Genomic DNA, 16,971 nt, shown 5'->3' on the forward strand with positions numbered 1-16,971 from the left:
CAGTGTGTTTCCAACTGCAAACTGTGACCCATAGGCGGGTCATGAATAGAAAATATCAGAGAGCGGGCGCCTGGGTGGCTCAGTCGGTTGGGCGACTGCCTTCGGCTCGGGTCGTGATCCCGGAGTCCCGGGATCGAGTCCCACATCGGGGTCCCTGCTTGGCGGGGAGCCTTCTTCTCCCTCTGACCCTCCCCCCTCTTGTGCTCTTTCTCTCACTCTCTCTCTCAAATAAATAAATAAAATCTTTAAAAAAAAAAATATCAGAGAGCATTATACCTCTTACGTAAGTGGGTATCATTTGTAAAACTTCCGTCCATGTATACATGTGCATTTGGGACGTGAACTTTTTTTCTGTGAGTGGCTGACAAAAAAGGCGGGAAAAGTTCTGTTTCACTTGATGCCTTTGCGAGCCACCAGTCTGTTCTCCCCTAAACTAAGCTTCGGATATGCCTTCCAAATCACAGTTCCAAATACATGTTTTGGGATTAACTAACTCTGATAATCGATCCCTGTCCTCGAAGGCCCACTTTTCTTGTATTCTTTATTTGGTTTATTATCCCCAAATTTCAGTACGAAAATATTAAAGAGGCTTATGCTTTATAAAGAAAAATCATGACTGTGGCTTCAGAAATTGGGGGTGTGGGGTGTTTTGGTTTGGTTTTGTCTGGCGTAGGCTGGGCAGCATTTAGGCTCTTTCGAGGTAAGTAACAAAGGGAAGTTCCAGGACACTTGGAGGGCGCTTCTGAAGGGGGTTATTTTCCTGATCCCATGTGCCCTCCATCTTTTTTCTGAGAGAGGAAATGAATTCAGTCTGTGGTGTTAAGTGGGCCTGAGACCAGGGAAAGGAATCCCTAAGAGCTTCCTGGAATTTAAAAGCCGACTGCAGCTTTTTAACCATTTATCATTTTCATTTTCCTACAGAAATGTGATGCGTAATACTTAACATCCTTAGGAAGACCTACATTTGTTTCTGATAACGTGTGTGAGAGATCTCGTCAAGCACAAAGGGATTAGTTTAATAGAGGTTCTTATTAGCATTAGCGCCACAAGAATTTAGTGGGTGGATGTGTTGAAAATGCCACACTGCAACACAGAATCTAATGCCCCTAGAGCACTTGGCTTAATTTTGCCAGGCTCTTTCCTCCAGGGTAAAAAGAGAATGCTTTTCAGGGTCTCATCCACCTAGAAGTTTGAGGTAGCTCTCTTACGACTTGTGACTGTTTTTTTTCAACCAGTCTGGTGAGTAAGTTGTAGGTTGTAGGAGACCAGCAATATAAGGCAGATATTAAAAAAAACCCTGCGATATTTTAGGGGTTGTGAGCGATCTTAAAAGTGTCTTCTCTCATTTAGTACTTTAGAGGTTTTCATGTGTTTCATCTCTAAAAGTCTGTTCAGAATTACCACAGATTTGAGTGGCCACTTACAGGATACCTGTGCACCAAGACTCACCTGGGAGGGTGCTACAACAGAATTTTCTATCGGGATAAGATTTTTCAGATAAGAATTTTTCTTAAATAGGTCCGTGCACAGATTTCACCCCTTGGACAACAGAAGAACAGAAGCTTTTGGAACAAGCTTTAAAAACGTACCCAGTAAATACACCTGAAAGATGGGAAAAAATAGCCGAAGCAGTGCCTGGCCGCACAAAGAAGGACTGCATGAAGCGATACAAGGTGATCGATGTTATAGAACTTAGACTCCATTACCATTTCGACTATATTACAAAGAAATGGCAAACCTTAGCAGCTCTCTAGCTCTGGCAGTTAGTACAACTCAGCCTTGTCACTGGTGTCTTCATTACAGATTTCCCCACTTGTACCAAAGCCAGTCGGTACTAGGAAAGTATGCCAGTTCCAACAACGTCTTCACTAACCCCTTTCTCCCTTCCTAGGAACTTGTCGAGATGGTAAAAGCAAAGAAAGCTGCTCAAGAGCAAGTGCTGAATGCAAGTAGAGCCAAGAAATGACTTATGACAATCTTTGTTGTGTGTGCATTTTTATAATAAAACTGAAAATATTGTACAAATTTTCATTCTTAAAATTACAGTGATAATTTGAAAGTGTGCTGATCTACCGTTCACTGTGGTGGTCTTATCCTTTCAAAGTCGGACACAGTGTTTCATTCAAATTTCTAAGTATACATGTTTTTATTTTTTTCTTTAGGGACTGGTAGCTTAAAACTTGCAGATCTGTTAGCCTTATAAATACATCTGTTCAAAATATTCTGAGTAGGAGCATTTTAATCACGAAGCCAGCACATGTTCCTGCGAATCTGGTTAAACTCTGGCAGTTGTTCAATGGGACCTACGGATTCAAAGAAGACAGTTAAAAGTGAATAAAGGACAAGTATTAGTCACTTAGTGCGTGAGAGAAAAGGAGCCGGGCTTACCGACAGCAGCGAGAGCTGGGCTCTTATCATAAATATATTTGGTGCATACTTCTTGAACTGTCTCAGCATTTACAGCCTGAAAGACAGAAGATCCCAGCATTCGGAGCTTTGTGTAGGAAAGACAAGAGTCTACACCTAGAACTTTTTAGAACTAAAGCAGGGATTTACGATACATACTTTCAGCTTTTGTAATAAGGAACTAACAAGCGCCTATAGTGTCTAAAGACAGCTTACATCAATTCTTGCCTCAAGCTCCGGGATGGGAATCCTTCTGTTATAGCATAACATTTGTCTGCCAATATCTTCACAGATTGGGGTAGAACCTGTTTAAAAGAGAAGGAGAAACTAGGTAATGGAATACAGATCAAACCTAGGAAAATAGAATGTCGGTCTTTATTCTTACCGTCAAGTTGCAACAACATGTTTGTTTTCAGAAGATTTTTGGCTCGAGCAACTTCACTTTCAGTTACACTTGTACAGAGTCGCATCCTAAAACCATTGGGAAAAATCAAAATGTCAAGTAGTTTGAAAAGCTTACGTGCTTTTTGAGTCAGTGACTTAAAGATATGATCCTATAATCTATGAACTGTACCACAACATACAAGTGATTAGGACTTCAAATTAATGAAAAGCTGAAGTTTTCATGATCCCAGTAGCTACACAAAAGCTAAAATGTTACTGATTATTTTCTTGGTATCGTTAATTTCTTAAAAGTAGTATGATTACAGATAGAGGTTCAATCCAACATGAAAGTAGGCTGACCACATTTTGAGAAACACTTCGCCAGTCCCCATGTTAGGATCTGATACGCTAGAGAATAGGTCTGGAGACCACTGGTTTCTCAAAAGAATCCAGCGGAGTCTAACTTAAGCCTACTAATTAACAATTACACCCCCCCAGTTGACGAGATTTAGAGACCTATAAGCCATTTAAGAATGGTGGAGGAGAGGAACCAGAGCTAAGAAAGTTGTCCAAACAGCATGGGCCTTTCTGCCTCTGTCTCAAGGCACCAGTTCGGAGTAAAACGACACATTTTTCTTTTAGCAATGGCAACTTCAGATTCATTGGCATAATACCACCTTTCCAAACCAGGTAACTTGTGGAGATACTTTCCAAGCAAACTTTTAGGATCTTCTTTCTGAAGTAATCCGCTTCATAAAGATTAAGAATTTCCTACAGGATAAAGTCAGCTTCACATGAGACTTAGAAGAAACCTCTGTGATCTTTAAAAACATGGCAACAACTGCTACTCTTCAGTCTTGTTTTCTTGATTAAATGCTAACATCCCCATCAAAACCAATCACCAACGTGTGAGGAGGAAACTAGTTTAAAATGTGAATTCTAAGCAAGATTTACTTTCTCACCATTCGTTTTGAACAACACGCAGCATGTCTGCAATGGTGGCCAGTTCACAGACCATGTAGATCCCCCACAATCCCGTATCTGTGTAGGAAGTGTTGAAGGACTGGAAGCTATGACAGAGGTTGCCGTGACAGGTGAGCTGGGCCAGCTTGCTAGAGAGATTCTGTAAGGAAAAACACTGTCCAAGAGAACTGCAGGTGTATGTGCCTAACTTACCAGAAAGAAAAATTAATTCTGTGGCAAACAGCGAATGCCCCAACGTGTGAAGTTTCTATCTAGCAACATCTCAAGAAGTTAAAATTCAACGAGACTAAGAACCATACTTCTCCCCAGCCCAGTGTATCCCCAGAGAAACGCACAATGTAAAAGCAATGAAACCTTGTAATTAACACAGTAGCTACAGCACTTCTAGAGTAATTCACTGCTGTCATCAGCCCAATCTGTAGGGCTCTTGGCTGTGTATGCTTAAACATTGGAAATTTTATTGCACGTGCAGCCTAAGATATTTATATGAAGTGTATTATGTTGAAATCTTTGAGTACATACTTTGTATTCTGAAGTAATTTCAGACAGAAAAGTTACAAAAATAGTACAAGGAATTCCCTTTATCCAAATTCCCTAAGAACCGTTACTTTACCATGTTTCTTTTATCATTCTCTTTAACAAAATTTTTCAGCTGTTTGAGAGTACACTGAAAGATCTGATGCTTTTTTACCCTTAATTAAATGCTTTGTGTACACTTCTGAAAAACCAGGAAATTAACCTCCATACAGTCATTAAAACTAGATTAACACTGATATGATACTATCAGTGAATTCTATTCTTATTCAAATTTTGCTACCTATCCAACTTATAAATTTTATGGCACCCACACAAAAAATTTTTTTCTGGCCCAGGATGCAATCCAGGATCAGTTTATATCTTATCAATTCACAGTACAGAGTTCCACCCTGTCATTTATTATGGAAAATTATTTTTAAAATCACTTACCATTCCTCCTCCAAAGGAGCGATCCCAATTGCCAATCAGTGTATTTGCAACCATGAGACAGATTGTATCTGGATGTGCCCAACCAACGGCCTCAACAGCTACTGCGAGATGCGCCAAAGGCATCTTGTCATCCCTCACTCGTATCTAGTTAAGACCAAGGAAACCCAACTCTGGTTAAGACTGCCACCGCGTAACAGGCTTAATAAGAAAGAAGGTTTAATCATGCCACACTACACTGAACAGTCTAATCTGGAAAAATCTCTTGAGTTCTGGAAAGAACACCAAAAGATCTCCAATTGAACTACTGCAGACATAGCCACCAGATGATGACCTGGTCAAAGCGGATTAGGTTATTTCACTGGTAGAGATCAGCTAGTATTCTAATACTGACATAACAGGCTTATTCTTGTACCACCAATGCAACACAGTTCTGCGTCAGCCGACAGCAGACCCCTCTCTCCAGGTAGTCCCTTGAACGTCATCCCTAATGCGGCAAAGGAGGCTGCTGATGAGCTGAAGGCTACAGCTGACAAGGAGCCAGTTCTCTGCAAGTTCTGTCTCTAACAGCTACTCCCAGAAATGTACTGTGGGCAGAACTTAACCGGACGTGAAAGTCAAAATTTGGGGTGTTTTAAAAATATAATTTCATACCTCAAAATATATAAATGGGCATAGTGTCAAAGAAAAGACACAGAAAGAGCAAATTATGACATTCCCCTCAAAACCTTGCTTCCTTAAGAGAGAGGTGGTTAAGTAATATGGAATATAAGTGCATAAATCCATCCCCTTCCCTTTTTCTTTCAATTTAAGCCTCTGGTTTCTTCCATTTTACTCCTGTTAGAAATAAGCACATTTTGTACACTCATTCATAAATACAACACAAGAAACCCAAAGGGCTAAATACTAGCTAAGGAGGCTTGCCCTACCTCACTTCCCGTGAATTTGCAGGGAGGCAGAGCTGGTATTTCTCCTTTGTGTGTGGACAAAGAGTCACCAAAATGAAACTTTGCTAACTCAAGCAGTTCATCATGGGAAACTCCTAAATTGAAGGAAAACATTTCATATATCTAGTAGCAGCACGGTCTAAAGCAGACAACTACCTGCCAAACTTTGTTTTACAATAAACTCCAGGTGGTATAATGTGGTAAAAGCCTTTAGAGAATAAGCTCACGCAGCACACACCTTCCTGCTTTAAAAAGCTTGGAGGTGCACAGCTTTCTCAGTCTCAGCTTTCACAGCTTGCACAGTTTTCATGAACAAATTCACAGCTAAGGATAATAAGACAGCTTGAAAATACCACATTCTATACAGAATCATGTTACATTACTAAAAGTCCTAGAATGCAAATTAGCAAAATCACTTTTCAGTAGTACATTTTAAGTAGAAAAGAATATAAATATGAATATGAGCTTTGTTCTCTGAGCTCTGCTACCAGAATTCAGGAACAAAATAATGTCATCTAAATTTCTGAATAAATCCATTCAAACTCATGACCCAAACAGATTCGGTGAAGGATAAACACAAAGACAAACTTAGAAAACAAATTTAAGCATGTGGCAAGTGCTTTAAAATACTGCCATGAAGGTTCTTTATATGAAGCCTTCCTTTAAAACATAAAAGCACAACTTACACCCATATTTCCCAAACCAATCTGTGATATAAAACAAGACCATGTATGAATGCATGTTTTCAGAAGCACCGTGTAGGAGAGCTGCCTTGGCTATCAATCCAGAGGGTGACGATACAACAGGAAGAGCCTGATGTTCCACGAATGACAAGCAGAGTGAAAAACCATGGACGTGCACACAGTTCTCAGCACCTGACACCACCAACTTCCAGTGTTTCATTAACTTCACCTATAGCCCTTCCAATTGATTGGATATTCCAGATACTCAGTTCCTGCTCCAAAACCTCTGCATATCCTTATCCAAAAGGCAGGGAGCCAAAAAAATGTTTTTTATGAAGCTAGATCTGGTCTTTTTCATTGAATTTAAGAAGCCATTGTTTATAAGGCTCAAAAAGACAAAATGCTAATATAGGAGAGGCCCTTAACTGTAAGATATCCCAACTTCAGCAATGTCAAAATGAACCTATGAACTACGATTAAACCCACTGTGTCCATATGCCACCACCAAGGGCAGAGACATCCCAGACAGCGTGGTGGTTGAGGCCTCTGTCTCACTAGGTCTTCCTGTTTCCCAGGCAGTTTCAAATATGGACCCCCAGTCAGCACCAGCCATCTTAGAAACGATGTTGCCCAACAGAATCTCGGAGTGCACTCTACAAAGGTAACATGATTTAGTTTCAGAGGCCAATGAGTAACATGTTAGACTTAACCCTCATTTTCATTTTCTCCGTTATTGCCAAGTAATTAGCTCACAAGTCTTATCCAGGGCAACTAGAATTTTAATTTATTGTCATTTCTAGAGAGAGAAAAAATAAATCTACACAAAAGAACACCCATCTATCTTTGCTTGACCCTAGAAAGTCAAAGAGAAAACAAACCTGGAAACCAGTAAAGTGTACTGTTTGCCTAAATTCAGGAAATCCAGCAGTATCTAATGGGAATTTTCTTTCATTCACTGGCTTCAAGTGTGTCCCCAAGGAAGCCTTGTCCTGATGCCACCTACACGTCTGGATTCTCATTAAACACTCTCAATAGTTCCCTATATACTTCCCCTTCCAGTAATTAGCTCTACTGAATGAATAAACAAATCAAAAAATGAGCAACATTACATACCCATTTCATGCCTGACCAAGGATGAAGTTGGTTCTCAAAAAGTAATTTAAAATCTCAAGAGATTCCCAAGCTCTAGTGTACTTTCCCCCAAATGTCATTATCACCCAGTCTGTTCATTTGCCCATTTCCTTGCAAGTCAATTCCATTATGTGTAAACACTTATGTAAGTTCTTCTATTAAAAAAACCTCTACTAAAGACGGGAAAAGTCTATTTCCAGGGCTGTCCATTCCCCTTAACCAGCATATGAAACCATGTGCTCAGTAAATAATAAATGCCAGGACATGTCCTAACAGGATCAAACTAATAAGCACAACACTTTATGACTGTGTTTAAAACAGGTACAGAAATGTCAATCGACTAACCTCCAGCAGCAGCAAGTACTATTCTTGGCCCCTTATAATGTGTGGTTATATAATCCACCAAATCCTTACGGTTTATAGATCTGTAAACGGAGTAGGAAAAGCAATATAAATGGAAACTGAAAAGCACAGATCTTCATATACTATACCTGACATGAAACTGGACCTTAAAGGCTCTAAGTTAGATGCAGTCAGAAAAGGGATACGGGCAACAAGTATGAGAACAATTTCACCTCTTTTTATCGAGCTGATGCCATTACTTGTTATACCCACGAGTGCAGACACCTGGGAGTCCGGTGGGGCTCAGGCGTAGCCGCGCACAATTTCATGGGGAGCATCCGGCAGGAAAAAACGACGTTTTGAAACACACTGTTTGAATGTTTCTGAATGCTCATTTTCAAAACTCCAAATTTTTCTCCAAAAAAAAAAAAAAACAACCTTGCGAATTATACCTACTTGATATTTTCAGTTGGTCCCAAAATTGTCCGTCCAAGTGCAGTATTTTGATAAGCTGTAGCATGAAGATAATCAAAAACAACTTCCTGCAAATTGGTTTCAACTTCCTGCATCTCTCTAAGGATGACTCCACGCTCACGTTCGATCTCTGCTTCTCCCAGCGTGCTGTTTTGTATTATATCAGCAAGAATTTCTACGGCTAATTGAAAATACAGCAAGAAGAAGCACTAAGAATCTTAATTGTCAGTATTAAGCTCTATTAAACTAGCATCAGAAACCATGACCCTGAGCATCATTCAATTTTGATGATGCTTTTCCATACAGTCTTTTCCATACAGTCAATATATCTAAAAGGACAATATTAAAATTGAAAACATAAAATATAAACCCTGTGCTACAGAAGAACTTGAGGAAAATTCCTACATTTGTCAAAGGTCCCCACAACACTTGTAATGACTCCACCACTTCAGACATGCCCCAGAGTCTGCACACGAGTGTATACTGTTCTGTAGGAAGATTACAAAGTAGAAAATTATCTGCGTTAGAACATCTAGGTACCTACATAGGATCCACAGCACCCAGGTATTTGCTACCCTGGTTCCCACAGCAATGAGGCTGCCCCATAAAGAAGGCAAGAAACAGCATAATCTAAAATACGCCCCCAATGAACCACTTACAGAATTAGGGTCTTCTCAAATATCCTTCCCCAATTAACTTAATCCCAGTGCCTGTGTCCACCCATTGGATCCATGTTGGCTATAGTCTCACCATTAGCAAAATCACTGATAAATGATGATCTAACAGAGATGGAGAGTTAACATGAAGAAAAGGATAGGTATTCCAAAAGATTAAAAGTGACCCTTGGGAAAAACTGATGAAGCCCTCAAATATTTAGACAAGAATGACCCTAATTTGCAAAAACCAAAAGTGAACTCAAAGATATCCTACTATGCTGTTAAACAATTTTATCAGAAAAATTATATACTTCTCCAAAAAGGAAAAACCTTATCTATTCTTCAAGAATTAGTACATAGTTGCAATCACAATCTAAATTTTAGTAAATATGAAACATAATCTTTAGTTTCTTTTTTTTTACTCTACTGCAAACTTGTTCCTCCTTTTAGGTTCACTTTAAGAGTCATTGTCTCAGAAGCAATTATGTTACATTCCAACTGTAGTTACCTCTAGACTGCCCAACATGACGAAAAAGATTGCTAGACCAAAGTAAACTGGGGCAGAGATCATGACCAAAGGGAAAAAATTATCTGTAAGACCAAATAAAAACCATCTGTCCAGACGAGAACCAGAGGCCATGATGGCTGATGAAGGGTCCAAAGACACAGGGGAGGACAAGGAATCCTGTGTGAAGACTCTCCTTATATGGGATTGGTAGTCTAGACTGGGGTTCGCTCAAGTGGGAGTTCATACTTCCTGGAATTTATGTTTTAATCAGAATCTTTCGGGGCGCCTGGGTAGCTCAGTTGTTACGCGTCTGCCTTCGGCTCAGGTCATGATCCCAGGATCCTGGGATAGAGCCCCGCATCGGGCTCCCTGCTCAGCGGAGAGCCTGCTTCTCCCTCTCCTACTCCCCCTGCTTGTGTTCCTTCTCTCGCTGTGTCTGTCAAATAAATAAATAACATCTTAAAAAAAAAAAATCAGAATCTTTCTTTTTAATGTATATGTAATATTCTGTAGTAGTACATGTATTTAATTTGTAAATATACCCATACTGATGTATAATCACATCTCGTACAATAAGGCTGGGTGATCATAAACATGTGGAGACTGCTAGTCTGAACATCACGTTATTACCTCATACACCAGACTTCACCCAACTGAGGGGACAAAAACCTCAAGCAAACCCCCCAAAAGACAGCTGCTTCAGAGAGCACTTCCACTGTGGATTCCTCAAGGAGCTCCCGGGCTCCCCTCCACTGGCAGGGCCTCTGTCCTTCCCAACCAAAAGCCAGGAGGGAAAAAACGGTCTTCAACCTTGTCTTGTCCTTTCTCTAGTCCTCTTTGTTTGCTTTCCCTGCTGTTTCCTGTGTAGAAAAAGGAGAGGGAGGAGCTAGAAGGCACAACTCTCTAAAGTAGCCTGGCCTACCCTCTGTTACTAGTCCTGGGGTAACATGTTTCAAGGAAATCATTAAGAACCTTACAAACGTTTTTTGCAATTCAAACCAACACACCCTCCCCACTGTTGTCATTTTAATTGGTTGTAATGCAAGTCAGATTACCATGTTATAAAATTTTATTTTATTTACTTGCAGGTGGTAGTTGTTTTTGTATAGAACAGGGAATTAAAAAAAAAAAAAATTTGCTCCTAATAACCAGAGCAATTACACAAGAAAACGAAATAAAAGGTATCCGATTTAGAAACAACCCAAACTGTCATTATTTGCAGATAACACATTATACACAGAAAACCCTAAAGAGACTCCATCTAAAACCTTTAGAATTAATAAATCCAGTAAAGTTGCAGGATACAAAATCAACACAAAAATCTGTTGCATTTCTATACACTAATAATGAACTAGCAGAAACTAAGAAAACAATCCCATTTACAACTGCATCAAAAAGAATTAAATATCTAGGATTAAACTTATAAGGAGGTTAAAAGACAAACTCTGAAAACTGCAAGACATTAAGGAAAGAAATTGAAGATGACACAAGTAAATGGAAAGCTCTTCCATCCTCATGGATTAGAAGAATATTAAAATGTCCATTACTATCCAAAGCAATCTACAGATTCAATGCAATCCCTATCAAAATTCCAACGGCATTTTTCACAGAATTAGAACAAAGAATCCTAAAATTTGTACGAAACGACAAAAAATCCCAAATAGCCAAAGCAATCTTGAGAAAGAACAAAGCTGGAGACATCACACTCCCTCACTTCGAACTGTATTACAAAGCTACAGTAGTCAAAACAGTATGGTACTGGCATAAAAAGAGATAACTAGATGAATATAACAGAACAGAGAACCCAGAAACAAACCCACACATATATGGTCAATTAATTTACAACAGAAGAACCAAGAATATGCAATGGGAAAGGACAGTCTCTTCAATAAATGCTGTTGGGAAATCTGGGCAGCCACATGCAAAAGAATCAAACTGTCACTATCTTGGGGCACCTGGGTGGCTCAGTCGGTTAAGTTCTGCCTTCAGCTCAGGTCATGATCCCAGGGTCCTGAGATAGAGCCCTGAGCCCCATAGCCCCATACCGTATCCCCTTGCTCAGTGGGGAGCCTGCTTCTCCCTCTCCCTCTGCCTGCTACTCCCCCTGCTTGTGTGCTCACTCGCTCTGTCAAATAAATTTTAAAAATCTTTAAAAAAAAAAAGAAGAGAAACTACCACTATCTTACACAATATACAAAAATTAACTAAAAATGGGTTAAAGACTTGAACATAAGATCTGAAACCATGCAACTCCTAGAAGAAAACATAGGCAGTAAAGTACCTTGACATAGGTCTTAAGTGATGATTTTTTCTTTGAACTGACACCAAAAGCAACAAAATAAAAAACAAGTGGGACTACATTACACTAAAAAGCTTCTGCACAGCAAAGGAAATCATCAACAGACTGCTAAGGCATTAAAAATGTTTCACTACTACACATATGGCTCTGGAGAAAGTATTTTTGAATCAAGTGTTAGGGCCTGGTTTGTACAAGTCTTGCAGCTTACAACTATTTGATACCATCTGTCATATTTACAGAAAAAAATAAAAATAGGGGCCCCCTCACCCAGAGTTTGATTCATTTTTTTCACATTTCTGAGGGTTACTCTTTCACAACAGACATAGCAAAAACAGTATTAGATTATTTTTGAACTTGTGAAAATTACCTATCTGCACCATACATAATAACAATACCTCTTGGCAAATCTTTAGAGAATGCTTTGGCATAATATACAGTCTGCTCTCTGGAGGTATAGGCATTGAGATGAGCACCCATGTTTTCAATCTCAAGTTCCAGATCTAATTGGGATCTCTTTTTGGTGCCCTGAAACAAAAAAGAAGAAAAAGAAAATTACGGTACCTTCCTTTATCTCTCATCTATTCTAAACACTTCAGACAACAAATATGAGGACATAAGCAATGTCAGTTTCATGCAAGGACCAAATATGATTTCTAAAGTGCATCCGGGGGGGCGCCTGGGTGGCTTAGTCCATTAAGCATCTGCCTTCAGTTCAGGTCATGATCCCAGGATCCTGAGATCGAGCCCCATTTTGGGCTCCCTACTCAACGGAGAGCCCGCTTCTCCCTCTCCCTCTGCCTGCCACTCCCCCTGCTTGGGCTCTCTCTGTCAAACAAATAAACAAAATCTTTAAAAAAGCTAAAAACTAAAAATAAAGTGCATCGGGCCTCAAAAACAGTGGTGTACTTACATATGACCCTTACATCCCAAGAGAAAATCCTTGTTTCAACTCTACAAAAGCAACTTTCAGTAATTATTTCAGATAATTACCGTGGAAAAGAAGAAAAGATTAAATAAATAAAATAGACTATACTACTGGGGCACTTGGGTGGCTCAGTCAGTTGAGCATCTGACTTGGTTTCAGCTCAGGTCATGATCTTAGGGTCATGAATCGAGCCCTGAGTGGGGCTCTGCACTCAGCAGGGGGAGTCTGCTGGAGATTCTCTCTCCCTTTCCCTCTACCCCTCCCCAACCCACATGCACATGCACATGTGCATGCTCTCTCTCAAATAAAATCTTTAAAATATATATATACACCTACTACTGAAATAGTTCTCCTTGCCTGAGATTGAGATTTTTTTTTTTAATTTTTTTTTTTTTTTGGCAACAGGGGGGGGGGGGGGGGGAGGAAGGGGGGGGGGGGGGTGGCAGGGCGAGGGAGAAGCAGGCTTCCCGCTGAGCAGGGAGCCTGATGTGGAGCTTGATCCCAGGACCCTGGGACCATGACCTGAGCCAAAGGCAGACGCTTAACCAACTGAGCCACCCAGGTGCCCTGAGAGTGAGATGTAAAGAAATTTAAAGGAAATGTATTTTTATAAAGTCTTACAACTTGCCTTGAAAGCCATATGCTCCAAAAAGTGAGCTGTGCCGTTATTCTTCTCATTTTCATATCGACTTCCAGCATCAATCCAGAGCCCAACCTTAATGTAAATCAAGGAAAAATTAAATGAAACCTCATTTTCTCTTTTGGGGGAATGGAAGTGGAGAGAGGGGCAACCTTCTTCCTTTTTTTTTGACAAACGCTTTCCAATCCTAACACTAAAGTTTTCTTGACTTCAGTGAATTGACAACACATACCTGTCAACTATGAGACTTAAAAATTTTGGTCATCGAGCTATTGCCGGGTGGTAAAGTATCTACTTGCCAGTTTCACAGAGGACCGAGATTTTTAGCCCAACTTGTTAGTACAGCCAACTAACAACTACAGTATAAAGAACACTAGAGATTATCAGAAAATCTAGGTTCAGATCCTGGCTCTGTCACGTATTAGCTGTGTGACCTTGGACAAAACCATTTAACTTTTCTGAACTTGCCCCTCAACTGGGTGTGATGGTGCCTCCTACAAAGAATTATTTTAAAGATGAAATAAGACAATATATGTAAGAACAGCCGGCACAGAGTAGCCTAGAGAAAGTACTTACTTCACTATTATCAACACCACTAACAATAACACAGTAACAGGCTGTAAGAACCAGACGCAGACCCTGAACAAGGTACACATGCACTTGCTATGAAAGTGAAAGATTCGCAAGTAAGAGTCATCTGTCAGGCAAAATAACTGTCACTGTTTTTCAACCACCACCGGCCAATAAAAAGCTGAGATTTAAATCAACAATCCGCTCTCTCCTAATGAGGGGGTCACCTAAACAGTGGTTGCTGGAATCACTTACCGTGCATGTTGAGAGGCCAGAGTCTTCAGAGGCCACTCTGAGTCCGTTGTCCAAACGCGTTACTCGTGTTTCAGGAACATTCAGAACCACCTGTGTAGCAGCCCGTGTACTTCTCAATCTGTTCCCTCCAAAATACGACTGGTCGGGGGTGAAGGGGTGGCAGAGAGGAAGAAAACACATCACCATTCTGATATTAAATGTTGGTCAGAAAACCAAATCTGTCCCAGAGACTCTGTAAAGTACTCTTTCCTCCTCAATTTCTGTGCCACTGGGACCCACCCCTTTGCCGGCTTAGGAACCTTGCTTAACCACTCCTAAAGCCAACAACATGCCCACAAACATGCCCTTCCCTTCGGGAAAACAAGCAGTTATTACCATTATCCAGAGAGAAACTGCTTTTATTTCAGTACCTCTCCTAGACAGGTTTAATACTCATCACAGAGGCAACAAGCTGGGGGGTCGGGGGGAGACAAGAAAGGGAGAGAAAAATGTAAAGACCCCTATACACAACACAGGACTGAGATTTAGGTTCTCACTGTTCAAGGAAAACAGAAGGTTTTGGAAAGGGCAGAAAGAGAAGAGAGGAAGAAGGGCAGATGCCCAAGATACACTCTGACTGATCGTTGACTGTGGACCACTCGCCTGCCTGCAGTTTTTCTTTTCCTTCAGACACGTCCCAAGTCCCACATTCCTGAGGTTCTCATGAGAAAAACCTACATCCTGACAAAACTTTCTTTTCGCTTCCCCGGGGTTCGCAGAAAGCACAGCTGAGGAGGAAGCTCAGTCTTAGGCTGACAGAGAACTCTGATCGCCCTTTTTAATTTCCCCCAATTTGCCACCGCTGCGTCTCGAGCAACCAACACGCACTCAGTATGACCCCTGGGCAACTGGGGGAAGCGGCCGGTAAGCAGTGTCATCCCACACTTTTCTAGCAGGTCACGCGCGGCGGGGGGCCAAGGTCAGCTCATCCCCGGCGGGACCCGAGCATCCCCCTCCCAGGCCGCCGGCGCCGACCCGCCGTGGGGGTGCGGGGCGCCGACTCCACGGCTGGGCTGGCGCCCATGACTCAGGCGTCCCGCGCGGGGTCCGGGGGGAAGCCCCGGCCGGGTCTCGGGCGGCACCCAGACAAGTGGAGAGACGCTCACCCTCCCCGCTGCTCCTCCAGCCAGAAGCCTCTCCGCGAAACCCCAAAGCCGCCGTCGCGCCGCGGGTAACAACACCCCCCGGGCGGCCGCCGCCATCTCCGCTCGGGACCGGGAGGAGGATGTGCTTCCGGGGTCGTGACCCAAGGGTCCGCGGAAGGAGGCGGGCTCCACCTTGTGGCCACGATGGAAATAACACTCTGAAGCGGTCCCAGAGAGCATGGATTTGGGCTTGGTGCGGAGCGGTTGGTCCCAAATAATACGAATTAGGGAGTCTGTAGGAGGTCCTGTATTACCAGTTACTTAGATCGCCTGTGGCGTGTACGGCTCAAATGTGGAGGAGTTAAGGGTAACCTGGGGCGACCTGTTATCCCATTGGTGGCTGGAATTGATTGGACAAAGTAGAATACGATCCAGAATTCACTGTCCTTCAGGAAGCATCTATTGGGAGAGACAAGCGTGGAGAGAGGAGGGAAGGATGTGTCATTGTTGACCCCTAGTCGCTCTTCCACCCTTTACAGTCTGGTTCCTTTAATTCCATCGAAATTGCTCTTGGTGAGGCCACTAATTGCTTAAAGACGGAGGCTTCACGGTCGTTATCTTACGGTCCTAATGGCAGAATTTGACATCGTAGATCTCTGAAAATTTCTTGTTGTATCTTAGAGCCCCTCCTCCTTTTTATAGTACCTTCTTCTTTACTTTATTGGGCAACTCTTTATTCACAGATCTCTTAATGAAGCTAAAAATATAAGCACTGTTCTAACTGTGCTATTCTTAGGCTCATTTTACAGATGTAGAAATTGAGGTAAAATATATTGCCTGAGGTCACCATGCTAACAAGAGGCTGTGTGGATCCAAAGCCTGTGCTCGCAAACACTGTACCATTTTGCACTAAAAGTTGGTGTTCCCCAGCGTTAGGGACCTGGGCCTCTTCTACTGCACTCTCCCTAACAGTTTCCATTTCCACATAAAGACTTCCCTGTCTGCCCAAAGGCCTTTTTCCTGAGCTCCAGGCCCACTTACACCTTCAATGACTAGAAAGCTGCAACTGACTATGCTTTTGGCATCTCAGTATCAACTTGTCCAAAATGCAATTCACTGTCTGGCCCTAAGTCTCTTCCTGTATATGCAGTGCAAAACAGCCAAGGAGATTTCTGTTCACCCAGACATCCAAACCAAAAACCTGGATCTCATCCTTATCTCCTCTCTTTTTTCCACCCTCCACATCCAATTGATACACCCTGCTCCTGCCTCTTGAATCTGTTCCAGTTGTCACAGTTTTCCACCTTGTTGTCCATGGGATCTTTTTAGAATGCAACTTTTAGCACAACAGTCCCATTATGAAAAATCCTCCAATAACTCCATGGTCAGGATAAAGTGAAGGCTCCTTAGTATGGGAGATAGGGCCCTTCATGATCTGACTCCCACGTATCTTTCTGGATTCATGTCTCTCCACCTACCCTCTCTGCTATGATTCACAGGTTTAGCCCACACACGCAATTACATAATAAGGACAGCCAAGGTTATTCCTTCATATTTCCAAAACAAATGTGTGTTAACGTTAAAAAAGAAATACAAATATGCATACATATATACAAAAATATTTAGGTATAATCACAGGAAGCTCCTGGGAAATTTTAGCACATTTTAACTCAAAATTAA

General features: G+C 41.6%; 2 protein-coding genes across 3 annotated transcripts in view; one reads left to right on the forward strand and one right to left on the reverse strand.

Moving 5' to 3' along the window:
* The window catches only part of DNAJC2 (DnaJ heat shock protein family (Hsp40) member C2), a 35,647-nt gene extending 33,621 nt beyond the window's left edge, over positions 1 to 2,026 (forward strand). For both annotated transcript variants that reach the window (XM_035020411.1, XM_035020412.1), the window contains exons 16-17: positions 1,519 to 1,673; positions 1,892 to 2,026. In XM_035020411.1, the coding sequence (XP_034876302.1) occupies positions 1,519 to 1,673; positions 1,892 to 1,966 (230 nt within the window). In that variant the 3' untranslated portion in view covers positions 1,967 to 2,026. The remainder of the gene's footprint in view (positions 1 to 1,518; positions 1,674 to 1,891) is intronic.
* Positions 2,027 to 2,116: 90 nt separating this feature from the next.
* Positions 2,117 to 15,432, reverse strand: PMPCB (peptidase, mitochondrial processing subunit beta). Its single transcript, XM_035020413.1, has 13 exons — positions 15,313 to 15,432; positions 14,168 to 14,305; positions 13,331 to 13,417; positions 12,173 to 12,302; positions 8,297 to 8,495; positions 7,844 to 7,923; positions 5,667 to 5,779; positions 4,741 to 4,884; positions 3,753 to 3,913; positions 2,792 to 2,877; positions 2,623 to 2,711; positions 2,389 to 2,464; positions 2,117 to 2,303 (listed from the first exon to the last, which is right to left on the reverse strand). The coding sequence occupies exons 1-13, from the start codon at positions 15,406 to 15,408 to the stop codon at positions 2,239 to 2,241; spliced, it is 1,464 nt and encodes a 487-aa protein (XP_034876304.1). The 5' UTR covers positions 15,409 to 15,432; the 3' UTR covers positions 2,117 to 2,238.
* Between the last annotated feature and the right edge of the window lie 1,539 nt (positions 15,433 to 16,971).

This window comes from Mirounga leonina, unplaced genomic scaffold (genome assembly GCF_011800145.1).
Source record: "Mirounga leonina isolate KUSES-001 unplaced genomic scaffold, KU_Mleo_1.0 Mir_174, whole genome shotgun sequence".
Taxonomy (NCBI): Eukaryota; Metazoa; Chordata; class Mammalia; order Carnivora; family Phocidae; genus Mirounga; species Mirounga leonina.

What these genes read in the sequence shown, in the direction of transcription:
- PMPCB (XM_035020413.1), bottom strand. Translation starts at nt 15,408, where the DNA reads ATGGCGGCGGCCGCCCGGGGGGTGTTGTTACCCGCGGCGCGACGGCGG. An exon ending in CTGGCCTCTCAACATGCACG is followed by an intron (nt 13,418 to 14,167) that starts GTAAGTGATTCC and finishes ATTTACATTAAG; the next exon opens with GTTGGGCTCTGGATTGATGC. An exon ending in GCAAATTCACGGGAAGTGAG is followed by an intron (nt 4,885 to 5,666) that starts GTAGGGCAAGCC and finishes GGTCTTAACTAG; the next exon opens with ATACGAGTGAGGGATGACAA.